General features: G+C 40.1%; 1 protein-coding gene across 5 annotated transcripts in view; it reads right to left on the bottom strand.

Annotated features, from left to right (window-relative positions):
- LOC100662395 (6-phosphogluconate dehydrogenase, decarboxylating) overlaps positions 1 to 23,098 on the bottom strand; it is a 216,956-nt gene extending 193,858 nt beyond the window's left edge. For 2 of the 5 annotated variants that reach the window (XM_064281260.1, XM_064281263.1), the window contains exons 1-2: positions 22,921 to 22,982; positions 8,368 to 8,548 (exon numbers count right to left, since the gene is read on the bottom strand). In XM_064281260.1, coding sequence (XP_064137330.1) covers positions 8,368 to 8,473 — 106 coding nt within the window. In that variant the 5' untranslated portion in view covers positions 8,474 to 8,548; positions 22,921 to 22,982. Of the gene's footprint in view, positions 1 to 8,367; positions 8,549 to 9,377; positions 9,762 to 22,920; positions 22,983 to 23,016 lie in introns of those variants that run through there. The other 3 variants (XM_064281262.1, XM_064281265.1, XM_010593128.3) reach the window with 3 other exon arrangements.
- Positions 23,099 to 26,210: the final 3,112 nt, after the last annotated feature.

Below are 26,210 nucleotides of genomic sequence, written 5' to 3'. Positions count from 1 at the left end.
TAACACATTTAATATGTGTGAGAGTGCAAGGAAAAAATTAGATGAATATGCATCAAATGTTCACATTACACCAAAAACACAACAAAATATTATTTAAAAAAAAGGAAAAAATGTTAACGGTAGTTCTTTCGAGTGACCGGATTACAAGTGATTTTTCTTTCTGCTTTGTGCTTTCTGTATTTTCCAGTTGCTTTTGTTTTCAGAATGAAAGGCATTACACATTAGCCTTAAATTAGAACTGAGTGCTTCACATCATTTGCGGATATACTGAATAAATATGTTCAATAAATTATTCTGAAACTGGGGTAAGGGTAGGTAGAAATTGAGCTATCCGTGACAGTTAACAAACCACCTTCCTTTTGTATGTTTTACTAACTAAAAGTATTAAACTACAAAGATTCATGGAGTAAAACTGCTACCAGGGAAAACACCACAGAATCATCAATCCTCAAGAGTCAGAAAAGTTATCAGTATCTGGGAAGGATCATAATATGTTACTGTTTGCTACAAATAATTGGGATTTCTCAAACAAGTAAAAGCTTCCCAAAACTCCAAGCCTCGTTTTGCTCTGATATATTTCAAAACATATTTAGACAAATATGATTGTTCTGTAAGATATCTGAAAGAAATAATTACTAATTCAAAGGAACAATTATATACAGCACATGACAGGAGAAAGGTAAAGAAAATTCAATTGACTGAACACCTATTATGTGCCAAGAACAGCTTTAGGTTAGGTACAAGGAATGTGAAACAATCTTGGAACTACTACTTTCCCTACGAGGTGAAAAACTGCTTATCAGTCTTATGTAAACCTGTTTTGTCCAAGCTCATGCCTAAAACAAGGCAGTATGAAGGACTCCTAGAGCCAGATGGAAGGAGAACTGATTAAAGGGGAAACAAAGATGCTATTTATTCTAATTTGCTTAGAAAATGCATATCAACAGCCCAAGATAATTTCTCTGTACATCAACCTCAGTATTTTCCTAATATAAAGAAAACCATGACAGGACACGGGGATCAACTACTGCTGCAAAATGACAGTCCAGAGTAAAGAATCCTCTTTTGTCCATCACAGCAACCAGGAGATGCATCATCCTCAGCTGCTCTCAGACCCAGAACTATAAATACAAGCTCCACAGCTGGCACTTGTGGAAAATTTTAAGATATGCAAACAATCATGTTTTCAACACCAACAGGCCATTAATTTTTGCTCCTATAACCAGCCAACCCTCTGTTAAAAAATAGTGGAAGTCATCTTCAGTTCTGGAATCAAGCAGACAGGCAGAGCGGAGAAGTTTAAAAGATATGCTTACAGTTTGCCAAAAACAATTTTTTTCACATAAAAAAGTCTTGCTATGACACTTCAAAGTAAACAATGCAATGAAAGTTTAAAATAGTGGAAAACAAAAGAAAATACACTTGATTTCTCATCTAGAAAAGGGTATAATCCAATGACCTTCTTTATGACGATAAACTTTATCCCAGTAGAAGAAAAACACCATAAGAAATACGGGAACACATTCCACAATGTCAGTTTAGTAAGTTACCACAAAAAGTCATGAAATACTAGACAAGATTGTGTTTTATTTCAAAATTAAAAAAAAAAAAGTTTAATGCCACTGGCACCCACACTGATTTCAATCTGTTTTACTGAACCCTACTCCCTATGCTGTATAAGCCACTTTGTCTTCTTGTTGCTTAACTTCTTACACTCGGAGTGACTAAAATGACAGTCATTTAATCTACACAGACAGGTAAATTTGGGGGGGAAAAGGAGCAAAAAAGTGACTAGAAGCCTTCAGAAACAGCAGGCTGGGGACAGGAGGCAAATTTTGTGGACCTGTGCCTATGACAGGATATGCCATTTACTGATATGGACAGGCATGGCTACACAAAATATATAGAAAGAGAAAGCAATAACAGTAAGACAAAAACCCAGGTACCCACCGACCAGTTATGAAACAGAACATTTTCTCACCTTTGCAGGACCACTGCATGACCCTCCCACATCTCTTTCCCCACCATCCCCCCTCTTTGAGGCACTATTACCCTCAATTTTTTTTTATTATTGCCCTTACTTTATAGTTTTAGCCCATGTGCTTGTATGGAATAAAGAATATAGAGAATAGCTTTGCATCTTTTGAAATTTATGTAAATAAAATACATTCAGTTTCTTTTGAAACTTGCTTTTTTTTTTAACTAAACATCTGTGTGTAGCTGCACTTCATTTATGATTTGTGTTGTATGCATGTGTAGTAATCCTTCTCCTCTTTGCCGTGTTCTATTGGCAAATGTACCACGATCTATTTTTCCATTCCCCTGCTGATGGACAGGAAACCCTGGTGCCGTAGTGGTTAAGAGCTACAGCTGCTAACCAAAAGGTCGGCAGTTTGAATCCACCAGGAGCTCCTTGGAAACCCTATGGTGCAGTTCTACCCCGGCAGTCCTACTCTGTCCTACAGCATCGCTGTGAGTCGGAATCGACTCAGCAGCAACGGGTTTGGTATGTGGCTGATGGACACTGGGTGTATTTCCGGGGTTTTTTTTTTTTTTGGTATAAGAAAAAATAGTGCTATTAGGAGTTTAAATGCCCAAATCTTCAGCAGTTTTAGTGACTCTCAATGAAATGTAATAAATTGGTAGAGGTTACAGAGAGACATGATTGGGCAAGAGTGAGATTTGCAGTCACAGAATGAATACTAACAAAGAACGGGCTTAAAAAAAAATGTGAAAATTCCATCCAACTCTAAGGTTACAGCATAGGGTACAGAAGTGGAGAAATAGCTAAAGAGCCTATCCTGCTTTTCCAGCAATATCGTGAAGTACTCTCAATACCTGTGTCTACAGAAATACCACAGTCGGTGGTTTTAATGCACAGAAATATACCTTCTCACAATTTAGGTGGCTAGAATTCCAAACTCAGGGCACTGGCTCTAGTGAAAGGTTCTCTCCGTCTGCTGGGGGGAATTCTTGTCTTTGCTTCTCTAGCATTCTTCTCAGCATTCCTCTGTTCCTTGAATCTCCACATGGCAGATTCTTTCTCCCATCTGTGCCTGCATGGTAGCAAGCACATGGTAGTCTTTACTTCATTTCTTCCATTTGTAGTATCTACCCTGGGTTTGATCCACCACTGTACTTCAGAAAGATGTAACTTGTTTTCTAGGTTTCATAGGTCCATCGATGGAGAGGAATTATGCCCCAAAGTCTCACCTATACTTGATTAGATGATTCAGAAGATGAGATTTTGGACTTAAGAGTTGATTTAAGACTTTTGGGATGATGTGACAGATTCTGCATGTGTGAAGGACAAGAATTTTGGGGGGCCAAAGAGGAACATTATGTATTGAATTGTGTCCCCTGAAATACGTGTGGAAATCCTAACCCCCATACCTGTGGATGTGGCCCTATTTGGGAATAGGGTCTTCTTTGTTATGTTAATGAGGCCATGTCAGTGTAGGGTGTGGTTTAAATCTAATCACTTTTGAAATACAAAAAGAGCAGATCAGACACACAGACAAGCAAGCACAAACCTTGGAAAGATAGGTATCACTTGTAGATTGCCAAGGAACCAGGAATGCTGAAAAGAACACTAGAGAAGCTGAGACAAGGATTTTCCCTCACAGTGGACAGAGAGAGAGCCTCGTCCTAGAGCCAGCACCCTGAATTCAGACTTGTGGCCTCCTTAACTGTGAGAAAATAAATCTCTGTTAAAGCTACCACTTTTGGTATTCTGTTACAGCAGCACTCAGAAACTAAGACACTGTTATGGAGTTTATACTTTATTCTGATTTAACTCATTATATCCTAGCTTATCCTGGAAAAGATTTTGGAAAACTAGTGACTCTTAACCTTTTTTTTTTTTTTTTGGGAGACACAAATCCCTCTAAAAATGTATTGAAAGTGGTTCCTCTCCTGAGGAAAATACACAACATACATTTTGCATATAATTTCAAGGGGTTCTCAGAAACTCAGAAGTCTATCCAAAGACCCCAAGATAAGAAACTCTGACTAAAATGCAAGTGAGAATTAGCTGATCCTAACGAGAGAAGATATCCCTATGTGGCACAAATGGTTTGCATCCAACTGCTAACTTAGAGGTTGGCGGTTCAAACCCATCCACTAGCAGCACCATGGAAGAAAAGCCCTGGCAATCTGCTTCCATTAAGATTACAGTCAAGAAAACTCTACAGAGCAGTTCTACTCTGTTACACACGCGGTCGCCGTAAGTTATCTAGACAACAATGAAGAATGACAACAATGAGAGAAAAAACTAAAGACTAACTAGGAAAGACTAGAATACACAATTGCATTAAGACCCTAACTTTAACCATTTAACCAAACTGGAACAACAACAACAAAAAAAGCCCATCTAAATGCTGTCAGCAGACTGTGATAAGGAGGTAAGAGGAGAGGTTATTTTTCTTTCCTCCCTTCTCTACTTTCCAAGATGTTTCTAAAGATAAATTATATACATTTACATTTCTTTTCCTACCAAACCAAAACCAAACCCGTTGCCATCGAGTCAATTCCAACTCAGAGCAACCCTAGAGAACAGAGTAGAACTGCCCCACAGGGTTTTCAAGGGGTGGCTGGTGGATTCAAACTGCCGACCTTTTGGTCAGCAGCTAAGCTCTTAACCACTGTGCCACCAGGGCTCCTCTTTTCATATAGTTATATTAACTTATGCTAGGAAAAAAAAAAAAAAAAAGAAATTTAGAAGCATTCCTGTCAAAAATCTTCCTTTCTAAACCTCCACTCTGTCCCTGCCCTTCCTCCATCTCAAATTTTCATCACTGGACATGAAGTCATTCTTTTTACCAGTTTTGATGTGAAACATTAGGTTTAGAAATGTATACATGTGAATGAAAAAGCCTTAAAAAAATGTACAATGTAGGCCATAAACAAGAAAATATAGGGTTACTTCTATTCCACTAAGACTTGGGCACTGGAAAAAAAAAAAAAGAACCTCAGGGCAAAGAAAGATTGAGAAATATATGGAAGAGGTTTACCACAGGGCAAGAGACAGAATCCTGTGGTTAAAGACAAAGCAAAATGTCACAGCTCAATCACGAGAAGGAGTGTATCTCACATTATGAGGGAGAAGCAGCTTTATTATTCACCTCCTGCTTTTCTGGAGGAATTTACAGTTTCAATGTCTCCACAAATGTGAGCAGTTAGATAATTAACTTTGTCCCAATTTCCTTTTTAAAAAGTAATTAAACAATAAAAATGTTTCCGAAGTGGGAGAAACTTGGAATACAACGGCATATTATTAAACAAAGCCATTTATATATGCTTGGGATCCCAAAATGTCAAGGCAGTAACATTTATCTGCACCATGGAAAATACCTGCTCCGAGACCTGAAAGTGCTTAAATAAAACTGTGACGACTCAGTTCTCAGATTTTCCCTAAAGCACTCTTCACCCTCTCCTGCTTTTTCATAAGAGACCTTATGGTAGGAACATTCTGTTGCATTCCATCTGCAATCAGCTGTAATCCCTGGGAGCAGCAGTCCAGGCCTGCTGCCAACATAGCAACCTTCTAACGCAGCTAACACATGTGGCTATAGCAAATTCATTTCATTTTTTTGCACCAATTCTAGGTTCAAAAAGCATGCACTCTCAATCTTAAGCCCTTTTTTTTTTTTTTAAATAAGCCATTAATACCTTCTAAACATAGCATCTTTCATCCAAATGCCTCTCCAAGCACTTAAAAATGATTTGCATTCTGGACCAATGGAAATAGGGAACCTGGGGTGGAGAAGGGGAGAGTGTTGACACATCGCGGGGTTGACAGCCAGTGCCACAAAACAATTTGTGCGTTAACTGCTTAATGAAAAACTAATTTGCTCTGTAAACTTCCACCTACACCACAAAAAAAAGTTAAAAAGATTACTTGCACTAAATGTAAGTCAAAATTACTAAGAAATCGTCATACAAAATTGAAAACAGAAAGCAGAAGTAAAAAAACAGAAAATGCCAAAAATTCTAAAGAAAAGCTTCTCTTAAGATTAGATAATTAGCTTTCCAAGAATAGACAACTTTTCAAGGGAGCCAATGAGTCATGGGCAAAGCAGCCATCAACTTTGAAAGTATTTACCTAGAAACCAATCCTAATTTTTCCAAGACTGATTTATCTCATGAGATTTTGTTTCGGTAGACCAGTATTAAGTTAAAATTCACAAATGTCTCCTCACAGTTTTAATCGGTAGGAAGGTGGTGTATTGCAGGAGAAAAGGAATTCCAGTTGAGGGTCAGGAGTCCTGATGTCGAGTCCTAACATTGCCACTGTAAAAAAGCAAAAAAGTCCCAAAAGATTTGGGACTTTTTGGTTCTGCTTCATTAATTGGGGCATTAGATGATGTCTAAAGTTTCTTTCAGCTCTAATAAGCTACAATTCCAAAGTTTTTCCCAAACACTAACCTGGATGTTTAGTTTGTCTTATTCACCCCTCAAGATCCAGCTTAAATGCCGTATCATCTATGAAGCCTTATGTCTGCCCTTTGCCAAATTCACTCTTGCACTTTTTTAAAACCTGTTTTTATGACAATTATCATTTTGATCATTTTTACCTCATATTATTTCAGTATGTCTCATCTCTCCTATCACAGACTTTAAAACCTCCTTAAGGGCAGGGTACAATGGTACATACAACTCTGATTCCTACAGACTCACATTATAGCAGACTCTGAAAAGGGAGGAAGGAAAAGAAAGGAATAGCAAGGCAGGGCAGAGCCACTAAGTCTGTTCTCTAGAAAAGTTTTGGACAACACATGTTGGAAAAGCCATTGATTGTTCAGTACTGCTCTTAAGGTAGTTCACAGATTGGTTTTGATGGTACTGGTACAATGTAACTATATCTATTCTAGCCAAATTATTAATGACTTTTAATAAAAATCAGGGATCTCTTCTTTAATATTTCATCAAAAGACATACCAATACTTTCAATAATTCCGGAGAGATTTCTGTGGTAGATAGCAAGAATGGGTAAATATAGAACGTATGCTCGTGCAAACTCTAAAATATAGGGTTCTATCCTCAAGAGAGGAGCCCTGGTGGCACAATGGTTAAGAGCTATGGCTGCTAACCAAAAGGCCGGCAGTTTGAATCTACCAGCTGCTCCTTGGAAACCGTATGGGGCAGTTCTACTCTGTCCTATAGGGTCTCTATGAGTTGGAATCAATTAGATAACAACAGGTTTTTATGCCCAAGAAAGGAGCCCTGATGGCGCGGTGGGTAAGCGCTCAGCTGCTAACCAAAAGGTCAGCAGTTCAAACCCACCAGCCACTCTGTGGGAGAAAGATGTGGCAGTCTGCTTCCATAAAGATTATAGCCTTGAAACCCTATGGGGCAGTTCTACTCTGTCCTACCGGGTCGCTAGGAGTCAGAATCGACTCCACGACATCTGTGTTTTAATCCTCAAAAGATGTTCAACTAGGAATCTTACTTTCTTCCACAAGTGATAACATCTGTCTGAAATCCTTCATCCAGACTGAGTACAGTATCTGGAAAATTTTACTTTTTCTCCTAAACTTCTATTATTTTCCATTTAATTAAAATAACATGGTCAAAGAGAGAAATGTACAGCTTAGAAACAATGATACCAAATGCCTTCTTTCTTAACCATCAATAACCTCTTAGTAAGTTGATCCAGATGATCAAAAAATTGCAAAGTTGGAAAGTCAAGCAGACCCCTATACATTTGTTAGAAAAAAAAGCCCTATTAACTTATATGGATATTTTTCATGCTAAAATCTCAAAGGACCCAACTTTTGTAAGTTATAAACATGAATTGTATTATTCAGTTAGTTAAAACATAGAAATAAAATGAAGATTGAAAAGTAAGCTATTACACCCTATCACTAACGAAAAAGGGGAAAAAAAAAAAAACCAAAACACTATGTTAGAATAAGATAACCCCAACTGCTGCTTAAGCTATCTCTAGAAGGAAGCCTAACACAAGTTGCCTCTAGGGAGAGGAACTGGTTGACTGTGTGACAGGGTGTGAGGAAGTCTTTGTATTGCCCACTCTTTATACCTTTTGAATTTTATACCATGTAAGTAAATGACCTACCTAGTCTCTCTCACACACACACAGAATCAAAATTGAGGGAAAAACATTAATACTAGCTTAAATTAGTTTCATTATCCAGGAATTTCTCAATTATAAAGAGTAAAATAAACAGCCCATATTTAAATACACTACTGCAAATATCACAGGGGGGAAACATTCAATGGATCATTCAGAACAGAAAAGTTCAAAGTGTTAATACCCAAGCGTGAATTTTCTATGATCACAGCAAGAAGGGACAGGAGGGCAGATGGAAGGTGAGGAATAATGAGCAGAAAACAACATGCACTCACTGGTCGAGTTGCCTTGCATCTGGATGATGCATTTGGACTCCTTGCTGGTCTCTCGAGAGTTGAAGGGCCGCACCCGAACAGCCACCTTCACTGAGGCTCCCGACATTCTGATGGCCTTGGTATATATATGCAGACCAGAAATAAAGAAGCAAATCTTCTTCTGAAGTTATGTTCAAGTTTCCTTTAAAAGAAAAAAAAAAAATCCATACAAAGTAGTCAGAATTTTAAGCTAACCTGAACATCAGAGCTACTATCTTAATACTATTTGTTTCCATTTCTTAAAACCTCATCCCTTTTCTCCCCTGCAAATCTTATATTCTCAACAGAAAATTATTCAAATAGAAAATTTAAGGCTGAAATTTGTTTTCCTACTCCATTATCTCTTTTCCATACCTAAAAGCCCCACAATGCAATAATAAAAAACACAACAGCAAAGTAACAGCCATCTTGCTTTATGTTCCTGCTTCAATCTTCAAAAATACATGAGTAGCACAAAACACTTATTTAAAGAGAATTCCTTAAACAAGTTAACTTTCCACCTGCAAAGTCACTCATGACTCTTTAAAGAAATGCACTGATCTTTTTATAAAGTTTTTAAAACACTCAGTGTACACGATATTTAATTAAACAATAAAGGACAAGGATAAGTTCCAGAGAGTTCCTTCAGTTTTTAACTACACACCATTTCCTTTAACTGCCAACAACCTCGCCCATGTATCCATTTGACCCTCAGAACTGCCCTGAAATAAGCAAAGAAGGATCCAAGAGACCCAGGTTCTATCCTCAGATGGGCCACTTACTCCTGGTAGAATCAAATCACTATATTTCACTTCTGAATGAAGTCCCAGAAAAAAATGTGAAATTTTTCAGAGAAATAGTCTCCCTCCTAACAGAACAAAACCAATATTATTCTGTGAAAAGAGCTCACATAAGTAATTTCCACAAGAAACAAGAGATCTCTCTAGTCAGGGGAAGAAATCTGTATTCTACAAAAAAAAAAAAGTACTTACGATTCCAACCACTAGGGAGTTCCAAGAGAACTTATATCTGACCAACATTTTTCCACAGAATTAGGTAGGGATTAAGAAATGCCAACCACCAGCTGAACAACTACCAATGCCTTCCTTGGGAAAGAGCAAAAAATAAATGAGAATAAAACAAAATAAAAACCCAAAAGTCACTCTCTATATCACCATTCTCTTATTTTTTTAACAGCATTATCACTATTTGAACAATGTCCATCTCTCTCACCACCACCAGAATGCTCAGAGATCTCTCTCATTTGCTAGCACTTAGAACGGCATCTGTTGTAAGCGCTCAGAAAATGTTTGCTGAATGAATTACTGAATTATGCTTCCCAGTTATGAGAATTATCTGTTCAAGTCCATTGCCTGGTTGTTGACTGATTTTTTTTTTGTATCAAATGATTAAAATATTTATTAATATTAATATTTTTATATTTGCTGCAGTTTTTCCAGTCTGTTTTTCCATTGTACTTTACATTGAACAGATGGTTATTTTTTTAACATAGCAAACATTTCTTGCAATTACATTCATCGAATGAAAGTTTACAGTTATCAACTCTCCCAATCCATATTGCATGACTTATATTCACTAGTTGAGTACTTTTCACTACCAAAAGACAGTGAATGAAGAATTCAGAATAAATCAAGACATAAAACACACCTCAACTCCCCAGAGTTCACTCTGATACATGGCCATCATCTCAATACTCATCATGTTGAAAAACCTGTATCTTCTCTTCCAACCCAGCAATCCTGGCCAACCTCTCCATCTCTATCAACATCCTTCTCCCAGACCCCATGCCATAAATCTTGGCGTCATCTTTGGCTGTTTCCTTCTCTTTGAATCCTTGTTATCCATGTTAACGTTATTAATGAAATACTATATGGAAACTTTTAAAACACGAATTTGTATTATCCTACCTCTCCGTTCTTTCCCCTTGCCACTACTCTAATCCATATCACTACTACCCCACACCTAAAATATTTCCAAGAGTCAAGCTGTTCTTTGAGTTTTTTATCACTGATTCAATAGTCCTTAAACAGGCTGCACAAAACAGAATCACACAGGGGTCTTTTGAAAAGGAGATGAGTCTAGACTACAATGGGTGTATGAATTTTAACTTTTCTCCTCTTTTTGATGGCCCAGCTCCAGCTTTACCTTTCCCAAAATCCCTTACCCAGCCATTCCAGGAATCAGTGGTATTTCCTACAGTACTTACAGTCTGAAACACGTTACCTGAACACTGCTATCATTTTACATGACTGCATTCTATCTTGTATTGTTCTTTAATACTTTCTAAAATGACAATTCTGTTCTCTCAAAAATATCTTTGAACTAGGACCTCTTGAAAGAGTAGCTAATTCCAAGTTGGGACAAGAAATTTCAAGATGATCGAGGACATTTTAGCGTGTCCAAAAGCAAGAAATCTATTAAAGAGGAATGTGATCATGTAAAAAGACACAAGTGCCAACTTGAAGGGGCTCCCACTGACTAAGATGGAATAATTGGAGCATCAAAAACATTAATGGCTGCAAACAGACTGAAAAGCATCCATTACATAAAAATTCATGAGTTCATAATACTTGTAAAAAACTCATTATTCTGAAAACTGGAACATACAGCAAAAGAACTGAGCATTCATTCAGTCTAAATATCCTGTATAAACTACATTTCAGAACAGCCAAATAGTCGATGAGGGTAGGCTCTTCTTTATAGAAGAATTTCAGCTAATAAATACAGAAAAAATGGTAGAATGTCATAATTTCACAACCCTACCGATATAACGGCTGCTACCCAAGAGGTCGGCAGTTTGAATCCGCCAGGCGCTCCTTGGAAACTCTACTGGGCAGTTCTACTCTGTCCTATACGGTCACTATGAGCTGGAATCGACTCGATGGCAGTGGGTGGGACTACTGATATAAAGGCTCTCAACAACAATCACCACTGGCTGCTAAAAAGCATTAGATGAAAGGTAGATGGGGAACATTAAGGTGTATGGATTACGCTGACAACTGAACCAAATGACCAATTTTAACATTACTAAAAAGTGGGACGTTAAGTGGGATATGCCTCCTGATGTCCTTCAATAAGAGACATACAGCACCACCTATAAGTATTTCCCCTTAAAAAAAAAAAATGAAATGAATCAAGCCTTAGATCAACTATCAGTTGACTGAACATATAGGGAACAAGGAAACTATTTAAATGACACCTCAAAGAAACAGGCAGCCAAAACCAGAATATGAAAAAATCTACAGTTTCTTTAAATAATGGCATAATGAGGGTTTGAGGAGGGATAAAAGAGGCATAGTACTTATCGACCAAATGCAATGATTTTTTAATCAAAGATTTTTTTTTTTTTTAGATAATCAGATTTTAACATAGCCTGAGTATTAGATATCCAGGCACTTGTTACAGAAAGATAAAAGAAACAAGACTGCCAAAATGCTGACAATTATTAAATATTGTTTGTGTTTAAATTCATTTTTTTTCTTTTGCGTTCTCCCCAGAGCCTAACAAAGTGTTGAAAGCTGGATACTGACTGACAAACAAGACAACAAAGGCTGAAAGCTCCTTGCTGGATTTTAGATATAAAGTACTATGTATCTGCAATTATGGACCAAAACACTAACATCAAACCTAGTGCTCCCATACATACATTTTTCAATAGACTGCTTGACTCCTCTACCCACTCTCCTGGCAGCATTTCCTTCGACCTACACAACCAAAACCAAAATCTCTCTCCACCTCCTGTAACGCCAGCACTTCCGCCTCTCTTCTATTTCTTCTAATGTTTCCACCGTTCTCCTGTTCCCACACAGACAAAAGTTTGCTTCCTATATCCATCTAATCACTTGTCAAATTACATGGCTTCTACCTACAAAATCTCTCTCTTTTCATTTCTACCACTACCATCCCGCCTTCAACACTTCTCATCCAAGACTGCTAACCTTCCTAACCCAGTTTTCTTTTTCTTCCTCCTACTCTATCCATACTTGTTGCCATCGAGTCGATTCCGGCCCACAGCCAGCCTACAGAACAGAGTAGAACTGCCCCACAGAGTTTCCAAGGAGCGCCTGGTGGGTTGGAACTTCGGACCTTTTGGTTAGCAGCCTCAGCACTTAATCACTACGCCACCAGGGTTTCTACTCCATCCATACTACACAGTAAAGCCAGATTCATCTTCCTGAAGTACCAAAACAAAAACCAAACCCGTTGTCATTGAGTTGATTCCAACTCACAGTGACCCTATAGGACTAGAACTGCTCCACAGGGTTTCCAAGGAGTGGCTGGTGGATCCAAACTGCCGACCTTTTGGTTAGCAGTAGATCTTTTAACCACTGTGCCAACCAGGGCTCCTCCTGGAGTACAACTCTATTCATATCACTGCCCCACTTAAAAATCTTTAAAGTTTCTCTACTGGCTACCAAGCAATGACTAACCTCCCCACACTGGCATTCAAGGTGTACTGCAACATAAACTACCTACTTTCCACCCATTCCTAAACCACCCACTAAAGGGCTTCCTGAATGGATCTCATGTTTTTCTGTCTCTGTGCCTCTGGTTCCACTGTTCTCTCTGCCCACTGTGCCCTTTCTCCTCCCCTATTCTTCCCAAAATCAAATTTATTCTGCTGGGCCATCTCATAGGCTGCCTATTTCTAAACCCGTCACAGATTCTCGTAACTTCCCAAACCAAACATAACTGCTTCTCCATTGACTACTTCTTATATTACTGACCTTACCAGGGTAGAATAAGTTACCCGCTTTTCTTAGTCCTGCTACAGATTTTAAGTTCTCTGAGGAGAGAAGCAGGATCTCAGTCATGTTTCTAATCCCATACATCACAGGGTTATTGAATATAGTAGACAGTTAACATTTTTTGGTTGAATTCCTAGTTACTGTGTGTCAACAGGAGCCCTGGTAGAGCAGTGGTTAACAGCTCAGCTGCTAGCCAAAAGGTCAGCAGTTCAAATTTACCAGCTGCTCCTTGGAAACCATATGGGGCAGATCTACTCTGTCCTATAAGGTCACTATGAGTCAGGGTCAACTTGACAGCAACGGGTTCTTTGGTTTGCTGTACCAAAAGACTAATATTTGAATCGTATTAATAAAAAACATAAATTGTTCCAGAAAAGAGATGAATCATTTGGTCAAAAGGAAAAAGGATAGAAATTAATCTCAAATTCCTTCCTAAATAAAAAAGCTATTCTTTTTGGAAGTGATATATACATTCTAAAATCACTTTTTTAAAATATCCTGAACCTAAACATTTTTCTGTCCTGTGTTAAAACTGCAATCATCTCCACAAAAGAGTTAAAATGTTATACAGTAGTAGGAATATCACGAGAATAGTACAGTAGTAGGAAATGACAGCAATGAGTTTGGTCTTTTTTTTTTTTTTTTGGTATAAACAGTATCTCTCTTATAGCAGCTGTCCAGCAAAGAATTACAACTTCGAAACTGTTTCATTAAAGAATTACTGATTATATAAATCTGAAATCAAATTTAAATTTCAACAAGACAACCGAAAGCATTTTTAAGAAGTTATAGGGAAATATTTCTTAGTAATCGGCATAAAAATACATTTTCCAAGTTTTGAAGAGACAAGAGGAAAAAGACAGCTAGGAAAGGCAACCATAAATACTCTTAAATCACTCACACAGCCTCAGTTCTAGACTGTTCCTCTGGCCAGTTTTTCTTTCTTATGACATAGAATTAGAAGCATTAGAAAAGCAGAATGGAGTGAAAATTCTAGAACCATTCCCTGACACTTTAATGTTTAATAAAATGTTTAAGGATAATAAGACATTTAGTCTAATTCATTTGAGTTTTTCTCCATAATTAATTTTTGCCCCACTGCTTAATTTTGATCTTGTGGAATTCTTATGTGCTCTCAAAGGTACCCAGGATTATTAGCAGTCTAAGGAAAGGACTCTCAGAAGAAAAGCCTGACAATTTACTTAGCAAAAATCAGCCACTGAAAACCCTATGGAGCAGAGTCCTACTCTGACACACATGGGGTTGACATGAGTTGGAACCAACTCAACAGCAACTAGTTACTGGTAAGAAGACTAATTCTCAAACTGATCTTTTAGCAAAGTGAACAAAAACAAGAGCAAAATAATACCAGTTTTGTGGTTCGTTTTTCCAATATCCCATTTTCTATATAAAACAGCCAGAATTATATTCCTAAAATAGAGATCATATTATGTCATTCATTCCCTCTGTTTAAAAACCTTCCATTGGTTCCCAGTGCCTCAGAACATAATCTAAAACGTCAAGAGCCTTCACAATCCAACCTACTTCCCAGTCTCAGTTTTCACTGCCCAACTGTACGTCTTCTTCTCCACCAGCACCCTCCTACTACATAGTACATGCACATTCCTGGAAGCCTAATTTCCCTTCTTGGCCTATTACAAGCCCGTATCTTTATCAAGGACAAGGTCAAGCATCGCCATGTGGCAGGAAGCATTAAGTCACAGCTTCTCTGATATCCTCCTAAATCTTCTTTTTCTTTGCCCCTTTAAATTGCTCTGTTGACTCCTCATTTTTCTACTTATTTCACTCTGGCTGATGTTGCAGTTAGTTGTTCACTTAAAGCTTCCACACACTGACACTTTATTCAGTACATCTGCTAAAATTAAAAACAGATTTTAACCAAGAAATACCATCCTTTTAAATTCAACATTCTGCTATGTAACAGCAAACTTATAATATCAAGTAGCCTCTTTAAAAGATAATCTTTTCTACTGAGTTATATTTTAAAGAATGAATAGGCAACCACAAGTAAATCCATGTAGCTAGAGAGCCCATTTTCAGATGCTATGGAAATTTCCTTCTTATATAACAGTTCTGTATCTTTTAGTCTCACACTGCCTGTGAGAACCAAACAGGTTTTAGGATCCAACACTGTGTGACTGACCATCGCTTTAGTGATACAACGCCCAAAAACAATGTAAGAATTTCTTTTTCTACATATGTGAATTACCAACCTATTCTTGGCCTTTGACTCTATGGACAAAAATCAACCATGGGCAAGCTCAACGTAGATCATGTTAGGGAAGTTTCTTTCTGCATTCTAACCCAATGCCAAGAATGGGACTGCACAAGAAGAATCTCCTGACAGATCAGATTTCCAATCTCAAATGTGGCTAACCAGGAAGCTTGGTCAGGCTCCCCCAACCGTTTGCTTTTAACTTCTCTCTAAAAGAACCTGATTAAACTTTTAAATTTATTAGACACATGTCCACTTGAAATTTAAGAAATCAAGTATCCTCCTTTTCACTAATGACATGATTTTACTCTCGAAACCAAAAGATGCATCAAGAAACAACAGATCCTACAACTCATGTCTTAAACTATTCTCAATGAAAGTGATTTTTTTTTTCATTGCCCCTCCGCTTTTGGGATGAGGCTGACTCCCTGAAGTTTGAATAGTCAGTACTAAATTCTATCCAGTAAGTCAATTAGTTCCAGTATCTGAAGGTACATCCTACAGACTCTGGCCAACCCAGAGGAACTCTGCCACTCAAATCTCAACAGTCCACTGAAGCTCTTCTATTGTCATAGTGAATGACAAGTGACAGCTGCTCCTGAAACTGTCACCCGCACTAAAATGAACCCAGCTCAGCCATGGTGTGGAAATACTAAGCTTCAACCAGAGGCTCTTCTGAAGTTCACTCCTAACCACACCTTTGCAGTGATGTTCCTGGGAGGTAGCTTACTCTCTGAGTAAGAATGCAGGTCAGACTTTTCAGTTTGTCAACAATGTGTCAATCTTGCCACATGATAAACAGGTATTCAATGTTTAAAATGCATGTTTTCTTTTAGATGACAACCCAGAATACAAGTATTTCAGGCTCTCACCACAGTAAAATATTAAGTTTTCGGCTAGGATACTCAGATTCATCTTCATATCACGTTATATACCTGAGCCACGTTAGTTACATCCTCCACAGAAGAAAATACACCCTTTGACAATTGAGCTGTATTTTAATGTTATAGTCTCAGTTTAGAAACCAGGTAGATTACTTTTTTAAAAAAAGGTTCTTCAAGAACATTTCTTCGTTTTATTTAAAGACTTGTTGATGACAGTGCGTACAATGTGAGCCCTTGTAGCAGGATGCCTATAACACCTTTCTTTTAGAATTTATTATGATAAAGAAAAGTTTCTCTCAACAAACCATTAGGTTTTCTTTTGCCAAAATGAAAACTGTGTAACTTATTTTTCCCTTTTTGCCTTGACTTCCAAAAGGTTCAAAACTAAATTACAGTAACCACATTAGCCTTGGCGATTTGTATTTATTTTTCCTCTTCTTACATCGATTTTTGTTTGTTTATATTTTAACAGCCTTACTATATATGTGGTATTTGTGGTAAGCTACTCAAATCCTTTTAGAAGCAGTAAGTGGTATAATTTATAAATAAATAAAATTTCCCTGTAATGAACTATTCTGCTGCTTATTTTAAGATTAGAAATTTTATGTGGTCAAAGTTCTAGTTCCTTGTTGAAATGGCAAATGATTTGTTATACATGTTTACCACCAAAAAAAAAAAAAAAGCTCTAGTTCCTTTCAACTAAAATCAAATAACTCAGCAAGCCTTTGAAAGTTATGCAAAAGAGAAATATTAAAATGGATACAAGTACTCAAAAATTTGTGTTCAATGAATTTCATAGCTACATGGGTGGCCAGAAAAATAAACCCGAGACTGAAACCAGCCCCACCAACACAGATGCAGATAAAAGCTCAGTGAAGGAGAGAGTGAAGTAAGCAGTACTTTCAGTGCTGCAAAGTCAGGAAGCAGCAAAAGGCGTGAACCATACACCCTGGTCTCAGCAATAAACGTCTGGAAACAAGAGGGAGAACAGTGTCAGTGATTGGAGAGAGGGGAAGCTGAAGCCAGCCTGCAATGGGGTGGGGAGTGATTAGGAGACAGGGAAGAAGTGGAAATGCAGGCATCCACACTACTTCCAGAGCGTGGCTGTACGGGCAGGAGAGAGATAGCTAGGAGGGAATGGGAAGCAGCAGGGTTTTTTTCCCTCCCCCACTCCTTTTTTTTAATGGGAGAGATTCGCAGGTTCCTATGCTTTAGTTATTCGATAGTTATTTATTAGGTATCCACTACATGAGAGGTAGTGTTCCAGGTGCCTGGGATAAATCAATGAGCAAAACAGATAAACATCCTTGGCATGGAGGAGCTTATATTCTAGTGGGAGAGGTGAGACATTAAAATTAATAAGGTATAGAAAATGTTAGGTGATAAGAAGCATTATCAGGGGGATAAATCAGGGCAAGGTCGGGAGATCAGGAGTGTGGTGGGGAGGTATACTGGGCAGGTACAGGTAGATAGAGGAGGCCTGTTGAGGTGGTGAGATTTAACCAGACTTGAAGGAGGCTAAGGAATTAGCCAAGCAGATTTCAGGGGAAGAGTGTTGCAAGTGGAAGAAAGAATCAGGGCAAAAGCTCTAAGGCGGGACTGTGTCTGGCGTTTTCAAGAACAGTGGGAAACAGTCAGTGAAGGGGTAAAAGGTAAAAATATAGGCAAGAAAAGAGGAGTAATCAATACAGCAAGTTTCTAAAGATATAGAAGGCAGTGATATCCAGAAGTCAGGCCAGCGGATTAGCTGAAGTGGGGGAATATAACCTCTTTCTCTGAGACAGGAGGAAGGACAGTAAGTAAGAGGGCCCCCAGGTTCAAAGGACTCACTCTGCTCCCAGTGCTTCTTTCTTGGTGGCATGAGGTCCCCACTCTCTGCTTGCTTCCCTTTCCTTTTATCTCTTGTAAGACAAAAGGTGGTGCAGGCCACACCCCAGAGAAACTCCCTTTATACTGGATCAGGGATGGGACCTCAGTAAGGGTGTTAAAATCCCACCCAAATCCTCTTTAGCATAAAATTACAATCACAAAATGGAGGACAACCACACAATACTGTGAATCACGGCCTAACCAAGTTGACACATATTTTGGCAGGACATAACTCAATCCAGGACAAGTGGTAAAGATTTTAGAATGTGAAGAATGGGGGACAGAACTGAGCAGAAATGCTTCAACAGACACCAAAGACAAACTCGGAAGAGACCTAAGAGTGCACATTAATTGTGGCACAAATCCCAGCACTATGTGATGTTTCTCCGTGACAGAGCATGGAGGGTACGGATGGCAGGAGTGATGCAAGGCTGCCATCTGCACAGTGGGTCTGCAGATACGGAAGAACAAAAACTGCAAGTGCTAGCAAGAAAAGAGCTGAAGCAACGTACTCCAGGGGTGAGACAGTATAGAAAAAGAATGAAAACAAGTCAAGTCTGATAGATTAGGAGAAAAGGAAAGGTTCAAGAGACTTGAGGTGGGAGAACACAGGGAAAGAGACTATGAAAGTGAGAGCTGTAAATTATCAGTTTAAGATCCAGAGGCAAACTTGAGATCTGAAGGCGATTAACACGTTGGAAGATGTGGCCACAAATCGGAGCTGCTAGAACAGAATGAAGCCAAGGTCTGCTTGAGATGAAGTCAAGGAATCTTAAGGTTAAGGGTAGTTAGAAATGAGGTTCAGCATAGTGGTTACTTACTAGTTCTTAGTGACCTTGGGAAAGTTGCTTAGCCTCTAAAATGATAACTTTGTAGGTGAGACTCAGCATAACGGTGATTCCCCTAAGGTAGAGATCAAGTGTATCTCTGCTTTCCCATTTCTCTATCATTTCTGATACCAGAGGCCCCGTTTCTCAGCCCCTAGCCACCTAGAGCTAGGTCAGAGTTCACAAGCTAAAAGGACACTGTTTTTGGGTTACTTCCCTGGAACAGAATTTACAGAAAAGATTATACTTACAACTATGGGTTTCATTATGGTAAAAGGATATAAATCAGGGTGATCATAAGGAAGAACTGCACAGAAGGAAGCTCTCTAAGCCTTAGAGTTCCAGGCTTTTTTTTTTCCTGGCCAGGTCTGCACGATAAGCTAACTCATGCCTCTTGGTGCTAGTTGATACCCGCCTCCCAGGTGAGTCTTTTCTGGTCTGGCCAGCTCCTACTCACAAGCACAGATTCTCCACTGTGGCCTGGAAATTCCAGACCAAAGCACCCCAATTACTCCAAGGGTTATTTCTCAGGAACCAAGAACAAAGGCCACCTCACTGAGGGTAAAACTAGCTCCTTTACCCCACAGCTTCTGTCTCAGTTTCTTTATTTGTACAGTGGGAATATTAACAGTATCTATTTTATACGGTTGTTACAAGGATTAAATTAGTAAATATAAGTTAAGTGCTTAGAAATAGGCCTGGCACATATAAAATGCTCAATATGAAAAAGTTATTATTATCATTATTGTTTTTGTTGTTGCTTACCTACACAGTCACAGACATATAGGATGATGTCAGAAATATGGATGGAAGAGAAAATTAAGCCAAGTATTAAAGTCTTCAAGGAAAAAGAGAAGGGTAGAGAATAATATAGCTGAATGATATGCTTTGGCCTATACAATGTAATATTAAATATAAGAACATTTTAAAATCCATCAGACACAACCGTTAAGTCTTGTGACTTATAACACATACACAAACAGCCTCAAACCAAACCATAAAAGTACCAACTGCATATCAGATAATGAGTATTATAAGGCATTACAAAGAGGAAAAAGGCTCTCGCAGGGAAATCTAGAAAACCACCATGGCATGGCAGTAGTCCACTAAACTGTACAAAATGGAAAGGAGCTGGGGTTAACCTTATCTCACCGTATCTATTAATAAGTGGCAAACTGTAAGTTCCTTGAGGGTAAAGAACAAGAGTTCTACGTGCACTCTCAAATAACTAGTAATGACTATAGCAAAAGTGAACCCCAATGAATCATGGGGCCACTTGCCAGAAAGTCCAACTCACAGACAAATCCAAGGCATCTTCTGGAAGTCTTCCCTATCACAAGTCACATTCGTATAACTTCTCTTCCATCCTTACGAGGCGCAAAAACAAAACAAAAGTCCTAAAATTATATATATTTATTCAATTCCTTTACGGACTCCAGAAATTCACCGGTATCTGTTCAAACAAGGTCATCTTTCAAAGAGAACTACATGATGTAGACATGATACACATTTAACTTCAGAGCCTTGTGAAATTAAACCATGTCAGTTTACAAGACCAAAGGGATAGGCTTATTCCCGGAGAAAACCTGTTGGGATTAGCAGCCTGGGAAGGAGTTTACAGACAAGAAGGCAGCTCATTGTTGTTCTTTACTTTGTATGCAGGAAAAGACCATAGCAGAGAAATGGGTGAGAATGCTTTAGCCTTGGAGAGACTCTGTTGACAGACTCTTCTTGGGCATTTACTCCCTACACAACTTAAAAGTGGGAAGGAGTAACAAGAGAAAAAGGAAAACTGCATTCATATCTGGTCCTGAAAGGGAAAAACAGTCTGCTCTAAGCCTTAGAAGCTGTACTTAATTGGATAAATTTTGGAAAAACCATCACAGCAGAGCTGTACAAATCACAGCAGAGCTGTACGATCAGATCTGATTTTATCAAATGTTAAAATTATATTTAATCACAATTCTTCAGATCTTTTTACTAATAAAGTAACTTTAAAAGTAAAATAATAGAAATATTTCTTAACTGGGGCATGGAATTTTAAAAGACATTTTGTGTTTCTCTCACATTAATGTAATTTCAAAAAACATTAGTTTCTGTCAAAGACATATTTGATTCAACCAAGTTTTAAAAGGAAAGCTTAATGATAAATTAATTTTAATAAATGAAATGTGTGAAGATTTTCCTTAGAAACCCCTACTTGAAATTGTTTAAGTAGTTCAGTTTTGAAAACCACAGGAATTTAATCAATAAGAAATGCAGTATGAACGAAAAGAAAGGACACAAAGAAGGTGGCAGGCATTCCATCCCTCCAGGTCCTGTCCAGGCTTAGTATGTAAGAAAAGGCAGCTTTACAGGCTCAAGCTGAACTCAGTTACTGATCATTTCAAGATCTGCTTGACAATGCCAACATGTGTGCCATCTTCATATCCCATACTTCATCAGTACATTAATAACTCTACTGGCTTTGTAATCCAACAACCATACCAGCTTAATTAGAAAGCACCGCTTCACACAAGCTAAGATTTTATTATGACTAAGCTAAGATGACAAAATGTCAGCCTTTAAATAAAATATCCACCATGATATCACTTCTTCAGACCGATTCAAATGGAATCACTGCACTCCCATTGGGCTCAGGCACAGCTATGACACAAAGCAGCATGCTCAGTGTTGGCATAACAGCTGCCTAGAGCAATAAGAGATATGTGAGCAAGAGATCTGTTGACAATCTAATTTCAGCTACCTCGAGATTCCACAAAGATTACAGTCTCTGCCCTAAGAAATATTGCTGCAAGCCTCCGTCACTATCAGAACATTCTGGTTTACTTACTCTCTGCATCTTGAGCTACTCTGAAAATCTATCCATCCAATGCAACCTACTGACTCAAGGCCTCCATACTGGTAAATTGGCCTTAGCAGTCCTCAGGCCTATGTACATGTAAGGCATCACCAGGCCTTCTACGTACACAGGACACAGGAGATGAATTCAGAAACCCAACATTTCACACCGACAAGAATGGAATCTTGAAGGCAGTTTACCTTGGAAGCTAACTGAGCAATTCGCCAAGGAGAAAAAGTGATTTGGGAGCTCCATCCTGGTTTTAGGGCCAGAAATGTTTTGTGTTTCATGAACAATGACTAGCTTGCTCGAGCTGCCTCCCAACCTCCACGGTTTGGCTTCTGTGCGGGCAGTCACCCTTAAAGCTGCCAGGGCTGTCACTCGGTGCCTTCCAGCAACGGGACTTGGCTCCTAAAGGAATTGTCAGATCATCCTCCCAATATGGCTGCCCGAGTAAGCCTGCTCTGCTCAACGCCGAGACCACACCACCCCTCCCCACGGCTGGCCAGCCTCCAGCAAGCCCCCTCCCTTCCCAGAGCGCTCCTTTTTGCAGTCCTTGTGCCATCGGCCTCTCCCCTGCCAGGCGATGCTCTTTCCTACCTGTATCTGGCAAAAGGGCATAACCACATTCCCAACCTCGGCCCCGAATGCCAAGCAAGATAATGGGGGAGAGGGGAGAGGGGAAATAAGAAAGAACGGCTTCAAACGGAGCCGCGCTGTCCCCATCAAGCTGCAAACTGCGCAGAAAGCCCAAGGGACGGGCAGACAGGCGGATCGGCTGACCGCTGGGCAGAGCCGAAGCCTGGCACTCAGGGGAAACCGAGGGCTGGTGCGGGGGACCCAGCAGGCCGCTGGACCCAAGCCCAGAGCGCACTGCCGGCCGGGGAGGCGCCCTGCACCCCCTCCCCCCCGAGAGCCTTCCCCCCTCCACCCCACCCCACCGCACCCCACCCAGTGCCCCAGCGGGCGGCGCCCTCAGTGCTCACGGCTCCCGTCACGGCCCGGGACTCCCCCCTGGACCCCGCCCGGGCACCCCTCCCTCTCGCAGAAGGGCCCCCTCCCCACCTGGCGGCCACAGCGCCAACCGCCGTCCGCCCCGCCGCCTTACCTCAGCCGCGCTGCCGACCGACGGGCGGGTGGGCGGGCGGCCGGGTCAGTAGGCGCCGCGGCGCGCGGGGGCGCGCGGGGCCCGGCACCGACGCACCTCTGCGCGAGGAGCGGCCACCGAGAGCCGCAGGGCGCCACTCCGCAGCCCCATCACGCAGCGGCCCGGCCCGGCATCGAGGGCCTCGGCGGGGGGAAAGGCGGGAGCGCGGGAGTTGGGGCGCGGAGACCGGCCGGCAGTAGCGGCGCGGCGGGCGGGCAGCGGCTCGGCCGCGCGCTGACGCCTCCCAGGACCGCCGCCGTCTGATTGCCCCGCGTCTGTCCTCACGTAACTCCGCCCGCAGCCCCCGGTGCCGGACACCGCCCCGAGCCCGGCGGCCGCGCGTCACCTCGGCCCGCCCCGGCGCCCGCGACTGACAAAGATGGCAGCCAATCGAGACGCAGAGCTCGGGGCGGCTGACCAATCGCAGGGGACCCAGGGAGGGGCGATGCTGCGAGGAGCTGCGGAGACACCCGAGCGCCCCCTGGTGGCACAGAAGCTGGCGCAGGGGTGCGGAGTGCGCGAAACCGGCGCCCAGAGTTCCCTCCTGGGTGACCCCGAAGGGCGTTAGCCGACTACAGCCGCGCCCGGGCAAGCCGATAATCCGCCTTGTAAGGTGACAAAAGATTGGCTAAGTAGGGCGGGCGGGACTGTGGAGGGTCCCCGACGCCAGCGGAGGAGTCGAGATTTAATTTGGGAGGCGGCTGAGTGTGGAGTCATTGTTTGGAAAACATCTCAGGTTCAACCATCCGAACGGGCACAGTCGGAACTGAAACACGCAAAGGGATGAGTGTATCCCGCTGAAGCTTCCTGGTCTATTCTTATCGAACCCATCACAACGCCTCCCACACGCCACCTTGGGAAAAAAAGGCGGAATGAGTAATAGAAAAGCATGACTTAGTGGGCATTCAGCTTGTCTCCTTTGGGTACCACGTAGGGGCTGAATAAGGGACAAAATGCTTTGTAGAGCCCGAGTAACGACCCGAGCTCCTCTCTGGGAGATGCCCATGAAGGAGGGTTACTCAAACGCAGAAACCTGAGAAACACAAGCGATTTTTTAAAAATCGGGTCTAGGTTCAGCTCAAAAGAAAAGCCTACAACCGTTGAATGAGAGTTCACTTTAGTACTTAATAAAGCAATATTTAACGAAAATATGTGCAATTATCATGCCAAGCACCATTATTTTATACGATTGTGAAATGCTTGTTGATTTACTAGCAGCAATTGAAAGTAAAATCAGATTTTTCCCCTGTGAACTCAATATTGTGATGTTGGGTGTAAAAGGCCTTATTATAAAAATAGGCACTAAAACATCTAAATTAATTTTCTAAGCTAATGATACCGGAAAATCTCCACCCACACTAAAGTCTTCATACTCTTCTTCCAGTCAACATTTCGTTGAACATTTCTCATTTTATTTAGATTTTAAACTCCACCTACCTGCAAAATGATGTGACATAGTTTATGATAAAATGTACAAGCAATAACATTTTATAGCATTAAAATAGGAGGAAAACTGATAATGATTTTTTAAAAAAAAGAAAGCAATAAATGGCTGTATAAAAAAGGTTGTATGAACAGGGGGAGTTTAATATTATTAATAATATTTTAAAAACTAGAGTCAAAGGAATATGCTACTGCTGAGTGCAAAACTCAACTTTTAGCATTCTAAAGGACAAAGTAAAGATGAAACTGCAATGGATTAATAAACAGAAGGTCTTCGATTCATAAGCAGACACCAACTTTTCTCTAGCTTGGAGCTCTTTGCAAAAGTAGTACTATGATAAGCACCTTGGAGAGTTAGAAAAAGCTGGATGGTAGTTAATAGTTTGAAGTCTCAATGGAGCTCAATCTAAAAAGAATCTGACAGCAGTGTAGGGAGTGTGGTGTAATACCCAATCAGCACTAGACATATTAAGCAAAAGCACATAGAAAAGGATGTGGGTTAATAGAGGCAGATAAGGCTAGGTTTCAAGGGCAAAATAGCCTATTCTACATGAGGCTTTTGCCCCTCTGACAAATGAATTCACTGCACAGCCCTTCATTTCCTCAGATTACAGATTTTGTACAAAGACACCTCTTAAGAATTCTAAATAAAGTCCTAGAAAATTGAATTCAGCCATGTATCCCTGGAATACAAGGAGAGAACATCAGAAGATCTGTTAATGTGACCCATACAGCCACACTACTAGAGCTAATAAGGTTTCTGGATATAAGATCAATATACAAAAATCCAAAGTGTTCTATTTTGTTAGGAATAACCAACTAGAAAATGTGATTTTTAAAAAGTTGCCATTAAGAATAGCAGTAAACACAACAATTAGTCTCTTTTCACCTGGAGCGACAGAGGAAGTAGGAGAGTCAGGAACAGAAGGAGGATATGGGATGCGTGGCTAATTGCCTCCATGAACAACTGCCTCTTTTGCCATGAAACCAGAAGAACTAGATGGCGCCCAGCTACCATTACTGAACATTTTGACCAAAGATGTCATAGAAGAATTCTATTCAAAAGGGGGAAAGTGCAGAACAGAAGTTGAAATTTTCATGGACTCCAGACTTTCTGAAACTATTGCCCTGAGATAATCCTTAAACTACTTAAACCAAAACATTCCGTGAAATCTTCTTAAAACCAAACAATAGTTTAGCTTAACTAGTATAAAAAGGCCTGTCTTGAACATTGTGCTCTTCTAAGAACTACCTATATGGCATCAAAGTGGTAACAGCAACTCAAAAGACAGAAAGCTTGGTGGAGCCCCGGTGGTGTGGTGGTTAAGAGTTTGGCCGCTAACCAAAAGATTGGCAGTTTGAATCCACCAGCTGCTCCTTGGAAACCCTATGGGGCAGTTCTATTCTGCCCTATAGGGTCGATATGAGTCAGAATTGACTTGATGGTAACAGATTTGGTTTTGATTTGGGGGGGGCAGTGAGAAAAAAAAATTTTTTTTTTTTAGTGAGTTTATATTAATCAGGGAGGAACAACTCAGAAAACTTGAAAAATGTAATCAATGTCACTAAATTGTACATGTAGAAATTGTTGAATTGGTATATGTTTTGCTGTATATAGTCTCAACCACAACAAAAATAAAATTTAGAAAAAAGTACAAAAATCAATAAAAACTAAAATATTTAAGGATAAATTGAACAAAAGATACACAATACAAGTATGGAAAAAATTATAAACTGTATTGAAACACACTAAAGAAGACCAAAATAAATGGAGAGGTGTTTTTTATTTTTGGATAAGAAGAAAATAA

This window comes from Loxodonta africana, chromosome 3 (assembly GCF_030014295.1).
Source record: "Loxodonta africana isolate mLoxAfr1 chromosome 3, mLoxAfr1.hap2, whole genome shotgun sequence".
Classification (NCBI taxonomy): domain Eukaryota; kingdom Metazoa; phylum Chordata; class Mammalia; order Proboscidea; family Elephantidae; genus Loxodonta; species Loxodonta africana.
The sequence above is the reverse complement of the archived record's forward strand: the minus strand, read 5'-3'. Positions and strand labels throughout refer to the sequence as shown.